General features: G+C 43.2%; 1 protein-coding gene across 1 annotated transcript; it reads right to left on the bottom strand.

Annotated features, from left to right (window-relative positions):
* Positions 1-1,604: 1,604 nt before the first annotated feature.
* Positions 1,605-10,034, bottom strand: n4bp2l2 (NEDD4 binding protein 2-like 2). Its single transcript, XM_002934034.5, has 6 exons — positions 9,913-10,034; positions 6,044-7,716; positions 5,631-5,755; positions 4,686-4,774; positions 4,114-4,190; positions 1,605-3,344 (listed from the first exon to the last, which is right to left on the bottom strand). Exons 2-6 carry the CDS (start codon positions 7,714-7,716, stop codon positions 3,146-3,148), a joined length of 2,163 nt encoding a protein of 720 aa, XP_002934080.2. The 5' UTR covers positions 9,913-10,034; the 3' UTR covers positions 1,605-3,145.
* Positions 10,035-10,998: the final 964 nt, after the last annotated feature.

The following is a 10,998-nucleotide window of genomic DNA, read 5'->3' as shown; positions in this document are numbered from 1 at the left end:
GAAGGCATTATGGGTGCTATTATTTTTTTTTAAAGAAAAACCCTCTAACGCCTGTCCAACAGCTCAGAGATAATTCAGGAGGCAGGCGTGTCTGGGTCACAGAGGCTATCTGCAGAAGGCTTCATCAACAGAAACACAGAGGCTACACTGCAAGGGGCCAACCACTAGTTAGCAACAAAAATATCCAGATTACAGTTTGCTAAAAAGTACTTAAAAGAGTGTGCAGAATTCTGGACAAACGAGACCCAAGGTTAACCTGTAGCAGAGTGACCAAAGCATAGCAGCTCCTCTGTTAAACATGGCAGTGGGGTGTTATGGCTTGGGCATGTATGGCTGCCACAGATACCGGCACACTTATACTCACTGATGATGTTACTGCTGATGGCAGTTGCAAAATGTATAGAAACATCTTATCTACGAGTTCCAAACTCACTGGACGGTGCTTCGTCCTGCAACAAGATAATGATCCCAAACATACTGCTAAGGCAAAACCGGAGTTTCTCAAAGCTAAAAACTGGAAAATTCTTGAATGGCCGAGCCAGTCACTTGATTTAAATCCAATTGAGCATGCCTTCCATATACTGAAGAGGAAACTTAAAGGGATGAGCCCCCGGAACAAGGAGTTGAAGGTGGCTGCAGTGGAGGCTTGGCAAGGCATCAGCAGAGAGGATACTCACCATCTGGTAATAGTTACATAGGGTTGAAAAAAGACCAGAGTCCATCAAGTTCAACCCTTCAATGTCTATAAATTGCAGACTTCAAGTAATCATTGCATGCAAGGGATATGCAACAAAGTACTAAACATGCCTGCTCTAATAGACCTACCATTACTTTGTCCCAAACATTATGGTGCCCTGAAATGAGGGGACTATGTATATAAAGTGGTGAAACTGTAATGCATGCAAATCATTTTAAATGAAAGTCTGAAAAGTGCACTATAGTCACGTCTGAATTGTTTGATTTTACACTGAGGAGCAGAGGGGTGGGGCAGGGACCTCCTTCCTACTGTGTCTCATACCCCATGGCACTTACTCCCTGTGCATTCATATATATTTATTGTATTTATTTATTATAACACTTGTCCTCCCTGTGTGTAATTCTGTATGTTGTAAGATTGTGCAGCGCTGCGTACCCTTGTGGCACTTTATAAATAAAGTTATACATACATACATACACTGCTTGTATGCATCTCTCCATTAGTGCTCTGTAGGCTCCTCTAGCACTTTGAAGTCTGTTCTCCCACTAAAACTGGACACACAGACACTAGAACTGGGCGCCCAGTCAGCAGCAACTGCTTGTAGAAGTGCAGGATGTGTGTTGGGTGGGGGTGGAGGAGTTGTGCATTCTCACTAGGCTCCCTCTCACAGAGTGCTCTGCTGTCTCTATAGCTGCACCATGGGGTACGATACTGTCACTGTAGCAGCACTCTAGTCCTATGTGCCCAGCACCAGTAGGCTTGCAGGGAATAAAAGCACTGCCTTACACAGGGTGCACCTCTGGCACCCAAATACCAAGGGGGCAATCTGTTAGTTTCACCATAGTGAAAGTGTCAGCATCGGCAGGTAAGAACAGTCAATGGAAGCAAAATAAGCAGCAAACAAAGATATTTTATACAACCAAGTCCATTTATGAACCAAGACCGTATTATATAAAAGTAGAATGTGCCCAGCCTGTCCTGCTGGCTCAGCGTAACAAACGGGAGAGAAACATACATTGGAAAAGTGGCATATTCTGTTCTGTGTATATTTCCGTGAGCCCAATCAGCTGGCTGCCCCTACAGAACCCCCACAAACAATACTGATGTATTACTGAAGACAGTACGAACTTCTAACACTAAAGAGGGATTTATCGATGCTCGAGTTTGTTTCTTTTTCAAATTTGAGTTTTTTAGCTTAAAAAAACTCTAAAACTCGAACGTAAAAATTTGCCATCTTGAAGCTTGCGAGTGTCAGTCAAGACATATTTTCAAACTGGAATTTTTTAAGTTTCTAAACTGGAAAAACGTAAGGTATTCAAAATTTTCTTATTAATAAATAACAGGCATTTAATATGTGAGTTTATTCGATTTATAGAAACAAACTTGAATTCACAAACTCGAAAATAGATAAATGAGTCCATGGGTCCTGAGAGCATAATGTTCAGTTAGGGGATATGATCGGACATGAACATGTGCCGAGGGGGGTTGGGGGCAAATGAAACATAGAAACACCAAATATTAACAAATGGATATCATTGTTATGCTGAATTCCTGCCATGTTGTTACATTTATGCTACGGCTGCATTCCCCATTCCAATCCCCATCCAAGCAGATTCATTGTGTAAATATTCTCCTATCCTAAATCTGCCGTTTTTCCCTGCAACTGCCCCTATTCTGTGCTACAAGGATTGGGGGGACCGTGCGTGATTGCTCAGCACTGACAAACAAGAAGCTTTACTGGAAACACAGCAATGTCAGCTCAGCTACTGTGTTTGGTAAACAAGGGGGCTCATTTACTTGCCCGTGGCAACCAAATTTAACGGTTCATTATTCTTTCTGCAGCTGGCTGATCAAATTGAATCAGTGAATAGTTATTATGGGTTACTGCCCAATGTTAGTAAATGAGCCTTACAGTGTTCAGACAGCAGTGCCTCCTGCCAAGCATGGATGTCCCTGATGCAAATGGTTAACAACATTCAACCAATCAGGTCAATGACACGCAGAGGAAGTGATGTCACTGCACTGCTTCCCATTCATTTGAAGTGAACACCACATGTACTAAACAGCACCAGTGCCAACACGGTCATGCTTTTCCCTTTATAGTGCAATGGAGGTGACAATGTCCTGCACATCTCTGCCCTAAAGGTTTTTAAAAACAATTAAAAAAAAAAAAGTGTTTAATGTTGAACTAATTCAACATATAATAAAAAAACTGGGAATTTACCTTGAACACCTACTTTAACTTTGCATTGTGAGAAGCTGTTCGATTCATTAGGAAAATAAACCAGTAAAATATATTGAATTCCTTTCAAAAAGAGCAGGCAGATATTAAAAAATGTACCCGCTGTCACCACCAAGCTGGTTTCTGCAAGAACCGTGAGGTATATTGGTATCTTTAATCAATGATCCCAGGGTCAGTTCATAGTGTATCACACGCTGGTACAGGCGCTATCTGTTGTGAAACGTCCTGTTGTGGTGGGAAAAGTCCACAGAGGCTCCCCACCTTGGCCTGGGTTGTGGAGGGCGCCTGTGAGCGTTCTTGTGTGGGGGTTCTACAGAATTCATAACAACAGGCACAGTCATGTTGTGCTCATATCGTTCCAGCATCTGGGAGATCTTCTCCTGGGGAACCCTGTGCGTATTCCTCCTAAAAAGCACAAGTTTGAGAAAGTATAAATAAAAGAGCTTCTAGCAAGCAATACCTGGACTGAGATTCATTTCTTCCCATGGTCCTTTTTTGAGTCAGACAGTGCCAATTGGCATAGCTAATAGGTGCAGGACTTAGCAGAGAAAATTTACATATATGGGACCTGGTCTTTTCCATAATTTGAATCACCTCACTGGATCTACTAAAAGGTCACCATATTGGATCTACTATAAAAAATAACCATACTAAAATGGAGTCTATATGAAATGGCCTTCCTGTAGTATTCTGGATAACGAATCCCATACCTGTATAGCCAAAGTGTTCAGTGGGCAATGCTGGAAAGTATGCGAAGAGTCTGCTATAAACCTATGGAAGGGGCTATAGAGAGAGACACTACACCATGACCTGGGCCTTCGGCCTCATGCTTTTATAAGATCATGGAACTCGTTACTGACTTATAATGTCCCTATATTTTACAATAATAGGTATTTTATTTTCTTTACTATATTGACAATTTCAAATTATTACCTAATTGTAAATCCAAATATTGGATTGCAAAGCTGACTTGTCTTATCATGAATCCTATATTAATAATGGTTACTCTATTCTGACCCTTCCTTCTCTGCTTTAACCCCTCCTTATTTGTATAACTTAGCGTACAGCTGCTCATTATCTCACTAGTTACTAAATACGTGTAGTATAAAATATACTGATCAGTATGTATCTGTAGGACAATTTCAGTGAAGCAGTTTGATAGAACATGACTTACTTTGCCAATTCAAGTGGATCAAGCTTCCACCAGTTGTCTGGCTCCACAAAATCCACAAAATAACCACGCTCTATGGCCTTCAAAACAAAAAAGGGGTTTAGTTAAGCAACAAAGAAAAACAAAACATTAAGAGTGCTGTTATATATAAAATAAAATCAGCTTTTTAGAAGTAGAAGAAGTAATGTGTAACAAAGAAATGCTGCACATTATGTTTTGTGCTTCTGTACCAGTCCAAGGCAACCACAGCCCTTTAGCAGGGAAGATCTGTGCCCCCAAAGATGCCCCAGTAGCTCCCCATCTTCTTTTCTGCTGATTCACTGAATGTACTCTGGGTTGCTGTCAGACGAAGCTCATTTTCTGCTAGATGATTTGTGACGACGCCTAAGCTTGGCTTCCCAACAGCTGCCCAGAGCATACTGAGCATGTGCAGTGCCACTGACACTTCTCACAAAATACAAGATGTGACAACTTTGAAGGCTTGGATCACTGCTACAGAGATACTGTAAGAGTGCAGCACCAAGCTACAATGCCCATGTGCGATAAGGTTATAATAATAATGTGTCCAGTCTCACCATCTGCACGTACGGTTTCATTTCCCAGCCTTGGATATTAGTGTTGTCAATAATAATTGGAGATCTTCCATCATCCATTGCTCTTCTGGCTACAATAAAAAAAATATATGAAACAATAATATTTGCTTCCTTTAAAAACAGCACTAACCATCAGTTAAAATAATTTGCATTAACACAAACACATATTTAAGCCTGTTTAAAAGAGAAAGAAAGGTAAAAACTAAATAAGCTTTATCAGAAAGGTCTATGTAAATACAGCCATAAGCACTCACAGAACTGCTGAACTGAACCCTCTGTCAAAAGATTTGATGCGTCTGTTTTCCTTTGCCAGAGACACGCAGCTCTCTGCTCTCTCCTGCTCCCCCCTCCCTCAAGTATGCTAAGAATTCACTCCCCCCCCTTAGGAATGTGGATCTGAGCCAATCAGCAGGAAGTGTATGTACACTGGTCTGGGTCTCCATGCAGGAGCGAGGTATTATGGGAACTTTCTTTACACAGCTCAGTGTTTTTTCTTCCTGTTTGGCTTCTGATCATCTGAACTGGTGAAATATAGGGAGACTTAAGGGCACTTAATACTGAAGGTATGCCTGCAGCTTGAGATTAACTCTTTATTAGCCTTTTCTTCATCATTATATTGTCGAGAGCTCTGCATAAAAACACACCTTTGGCTGCAACCACAAATTCTCTCTGATGGCTAAATACAATTGCAACCCCTTCATTTGCCACCTTTTTAATCTTCCCATCTTGTCAACAAATACTAGCAACTTCCGTATAGGGTGTATGTAAAAAGTAAATAGTTACAAGTATAAAGTAATTTCTTATCATTACAGAGCAAAAGAAATCAGTCAGAACTGTTTGTATAAAAAGGACACCATGGGAAATGGCACTGCTGTATTTTAGAGATATCTGGATAACAGATCCCATATGATTCCATTTTTCTTATACCTCGGCATTGATTCCAGTTATGGGCATCTCCAAGCAATTTTACATCATACGTGTACCCATCTTTCTGGCAAAAGTAGTCATCCGTGCTGAACACAAATCCGTTGGGATTAAGATTGAGAAGAAAGCTGTACAATAAGAGAGGAAGGGGAGTTAGGGTTAAGTTGGTGTTTGTGCACAGGGCTCCTTTTCTGCTTCCCCTATGTCTCATAGCTACAGCGCTAAATGCAACCCTATCTAGATTCCACCGATATTGCCCTCCTAAGGGAATAGCATATAGTATGGCACCCAATACTTTAACAGCACCAAAAGCACTGCATTATATAAAAGAGATTATATTATTATATATTTTTTTATTATTATATATGATTATAAAGACATGTAATACATAGTCCAATTTATTTTTAGATACATACCGTGCCAGTGTTGTCTTCCCTGAGCCGGGAAGGCCTCTTAACAATACCAGTTTCCTTTCATCACTGGAAGTCTTTTTGTTATCGTCCTCAGTGTGCCGTTCTTGAGGAACATAAGTATAGTTATGTAACTGTGCTGCACCAGAATGTGATTCTTGATTTCCCAATGCATCACCAAACCTGTGTTCCTGCTGTCTTTTCCCACATTCACTATCTAAGAACAGTATATTCCCTTCCTTTAGATTAGAGTTACCGGCATTATGAGGGATGGGAAAACTATTCCAGTGTTGCTGGTCTTGCCTCTGATGTTCATTATGGCCGTAACGAATGTTCTTGTTTTCAGTACATGGTGCAAAGGCATTCTGTATTGGATGTGGCACTGGATGGTTGTATGGAGGAGTAGGGGGAAGGGGAGGTGGGCCATGAGAGACAGAGAAATTTGGGGGTAGATGATTTTGGAAATGTGGTGGTGGCTGATTTTGGAAATGTAGTGGTGGCTGATTTTGCAAATGTGGTGGTTGCTGAATTTGAAAACGTGGGGGTGGTTGAATTTGGAAACGTGGAGGTGGCACTGTATTGTTTAAATAACAATTTTTTATATAATCATATGGAAGAAGTTCCCTTAAATGGCTTTGACCATCACATATGGCCTTATTATTTGGGGTGCCAACATGCCTCAAGAATGTGCTGGAGTCTTGGCTAGACTTATTTAATAAAGTAAATTCCTTGTTATCATTAGCCTTGCTTTCACTTTCCTTGCCATTATCATCTGTTTCAGCCTCAAGTATCTGTAGCTCTTTATAGAACTGGCGCAGCTCATAGTCCATTCCATTCTGAGCACCTGCTCGACCTGAAACTTTCCCCAGCTCCACAGTACTTATCTTAAAATGCGGAGATTTGGATTCAGTCCAGTTTTTCACATTTTCATTCCACAGTACTGCTTTTGGATTTGGTGGACATTGTGGACCTATAAATGCATGGCTTTTTCTACTCCCCTGTTCTGCTATTGGAGCTGGTTGGAATAGAGGACTAGTAGACACACTGCCTGTTTTAATCCCCTGTTCTTCTGTTGGAGCTTGCCGAAGGAGGGGACCAATAAAAGCATGGCTTACTTCATTCCTCAGTTCTGCTTTTGGAGCTGTCTGGAACACAGGGCCAATAAATTCATGGGTTGTTTCACTCCTCTGTTCTGTTTTTGGAGCTGGCTGGAAGACAGGACCAATAAACACATGGCTTTTTTCTAAAACACTGCTATGAGATTCTTTTTTTGGAATCCTGTTGCTTTTGCACCTATCAGAATATGGCCTTTCAGACAGATGCTGTGTGCCAGGCATGTTGCAATTTTCTTCATCACTGGATTCGAGTGGTATAAACAGGGCTCCTTGAGCATCATTATAGCCCAAACCAGAAGTTCCTTTGGAATGGAGAGACTTCTTTTCTAGCTGAAGCGTACTGTGCTCAGTCTCTGCAGCGCTTTTCTTATCAGCAGTTTTTGTTTCATGTTCCTGATAGAAATAACGACTGTGTGGCTGGAATGGCTTCGCCCTTCTTTTTGTGCTTACAGCAGGATTTCGGCTTGTATGTAATCCAGAATCATCAGGTTTTAGTCTTTTTAAACTTGGCTCAATGAACGAATCCTGTCCATCCCATGACACTTCATTTTCAGCATGAGGCATCTTAAAAAGAAAAAAAAATGTTTATATGTTGCAATTGTAATTACAAGGTCATCTACACGTTCCAGCATACTAATGTGTGTTTTACCAAATAACTCCAAAGTCAGAGGCAACCAATATTGTAATTCTTGGCTTGCATACGTCCCCAAAACAGCCTGGTCTCATGCCTCTTCTCTGCCACCTCCCGCAGTTACCCTTCAGTGCCGGATACTTAGAGCTCTATTCCCAGATCAGTGACAGAAACACAGTACTAACGTTGGAGTTCATAGACGTTTCTTCTTACCAAGCTCAACACCAACACTTTTAGTAAAGCATAAAAGTTTTTACTTTGTGACGTCTTTCCGTGCTTACAAGGGGAATATACAGACATGTACATTTTAAAGCAACATCTCAAACAGACTCCACTCCTACCAGTGTTTAACTCTGTAAAACTCTTTTCCAGTTAACATTTTGCACTAATACACATAGGGGCTGATTTACTAAGACACGAATTCGAATTGGAAAAATTCCGATTGGAAAACGAACATTTTGCGTCTTTTTCGTATTTTTTGCGATTTTTTCGGCGCCTTTACGACTTTTCGGAAATTGTCGCGACTTTTTCGTTACCAATACGATTTTAACGAAAAAACACGAGTTTTTCATAGCCATTACGATTCGCTCGTATCTTGTCGCGACTTTTTCGTATTGAGCGCTCGTAAGCGGCGGCCGAAACTTTCAGACTTAGCATGATTTTGGAAGCCTCCCATAGGACTCAATGGCACTCTGCAGCTCCAACCTGGCCCAAGGAAAGTCTCCCATATGGCTCAATGGCACTCTGCAGCTCCAACCTGGCCCAAGGAAAGTCTCCCATATGGCTCAATGGCACTCTGCAGCTCCAACCCGGCCCAAGAAAAGTCTCCCATAGGACTCAATGGCACTCTGCAGCTCCAACCCGGCCCAAGAAAAGTCTCTCATAGGACTCAATGGCACTCTGCAGCTCCAACCTGGCCCAAGAAAAGTCTCCCATAGGGCTCAATGGCACTCTGCAGCTCCAACCTGGCCCAAGGAAAGTCTCCCATAGGGCTCAATGGCACTCTGCAGCTCCAACCCGGCCCAAGGAAAGCCTCCCATAGGGCTCAATGGCACTCTGCAGCTCCAACCCGGCCCAAGGAAAGTCTCCCATAGGGCTCAATGGCACTCTGCAGCTCCAACCTGGCCCAAGAAAAATCACCATACTGAAGCTTGAATGAATCCGAACGCTATGAAAAAATCGCAACATTTTGCGCAACTTTCGGAATGGCTACGAAAAAGGCGCGACTTTTCGCTTAAGTTTTAACGCTACAAAAAAATCACCAGATTTTACGCAACATTCGGATGGCAACGAAAAAGTTGCGATAATTTTCCGAAAAAAATCGCCAAATACTGATCATTACGAAAAAAACGCAATCGGACGCATTCGGCCGGTTCGTGAGTAAGTAAATGGGCCCCATAGACTGTAAGCTCAACAGGGCAGGCATCTTATTACTCTTGTCTCTTTGACACTGAGCATTTCATCTTTTATGTAACTGGACTTTGTATTTATTTGTATGTTTTATTGTATTGCCCTATTTGTTCTATTAAATTTATGTTCTTCTGTAGACACAGCACTGTGTATATAAGCAGGACTATAAAAATATAAATATACATACAAACTGCAAAAGTGAATTGCTTGTAACTCAAACTCTAAGCTCCCAGAATGAAGGGTGAAATCTGTGTATGTATTATGGGATGGCAGTAGACATTGCGCCCCTTTCTTGCCCGTCACTCATGAAGTCTAAGTAAGGAATGGCAGGAAGCCCAGTACTAGAATCCCTTGCCCCTCCAGCACTGCTCTTTGTCACTGCTTCTCAATGAGGCGCAAGGCACAGAGGACTGTTTCCATTTGCTAGGAGTCTGGGCACTAAGTCCTTTGTGTGTGGCCTCTAAGGTACCAATTACTGTGACAGCACTTGTGCCTATAGTAATGAGCCCTAATAAGTTTAGGCGACTGCTTCTCAATCTATAAGGCCTAGCCCCATTATATACAGCGGCATGTGGGGCCTAATGTTTCCCACTGGCCCAGTGCTGATATACTGGTGGGAATACTAGCTGCCTGTGCCCGGAAGCGATACAGGAATAGAAATGACCCGGAAGCTGCTGTTTTATTCTCCGGTTTCTTCCCAACACGACGAGTCACTTTACCTCAGAAGCCCCTGTCACTGCTCGGCTACGGCGCAACCGGCCCCATTTAAAAGACAAGGACCAAGAAGGCTACTCCATTTCCGGAAGTGACGGGAGACGGAAGAAGCTGTCAGCCGAACGGGATTATGGGAGTTGTAGTTCAGACAGTTTCATGGATAAGGAATCCCAAAAAAATAGGCGGGCATTCCTGGGGGTAATGAGTTATCTCGTTATAGTGAGGGTTATAAATGTTTGTGGAATAGTAGTGACTGGTGCAGATTTGAGTTATCACCGAACCAATGGGAAGTGGAGCTCTCATGCGTTTCTGTGTAACAGTATGAATGGCAGCGCCATGGCATTTTTAAGACAGAGCTGCCAAGCATTTCTGGGAAACTTACAGCTTCTCATTGCTCCACATTTCTAATGATAATTGTATAAATAAAGTATTGATGGGAAATGTCTTTGTCTGCAGGTTGACCCCCTGGTACTGATGGGCCAGTCCAGCCCTGGGCACATTGCCTCCTGGTACTGATGGGCCAGTCCAGCCCTGGGCACATTGCCTCCTGGTACTGATGGGCCAGTCCAGCCCTGGGCACATTGCCTCCTAGTACTGATGGGCTAGTCCAGCCCTGGGCACATTGCCTCCTGGTACTGATGGGCCAGTCCAGCCCTGGGCACATTGCCTCCTGGTACTGATGGGCTAGTCCAGCCCTGGGCACATTGCCTCCTGGTACTGATGGGCTAGTCCAGCCCTGGGCACATTGCCTCCTGGTACTGATGGGCTAGTCCAGCCCTGGGCACATTGCCTCCTGGTACTGATGGGCCAGTCCAGCCCTGGGCACATTGCCTCCTGGTACTGATGGGCCAGTCCAGCCCTGGGCACATTGCCTCCTGGTACTGATGGGCCAGTCAAGCCCTGGGCACATTGCCTCCTGGTACCGATGGGCCAGTCCAGCCCTGGGCACATTGCCTCCTGGTACTGATGGGCCAGTCAAGCCCTGGGCACATTGCCTCCTGGTACTGATGGGCCAGTCCAGCCCTGGGCACATTGCCTCCTGGTACTGATGGGCCAGCCAAGCCCTGGGCACATTGCCTCCTGGTACTGAT

This window comes from Xenopus tropicalis, chromosome 2 (assembly GCF_000004195.4).
Source record: "Xenopus tropicalis strain Nigerian chromosome 2, UCB_Xtro_10.0, whole genome shotgun sequence".
NCBI classification, from domain to species: domain Eukaryota; kingdom Metazoa; phylum Chordata; class Amphibia; order Anura; family Pipidae; genus Xenopus; species Xenopus tropicalis.
This window is presented reverse-complemented; position numbering and strand designations above follow the sequence as displayed.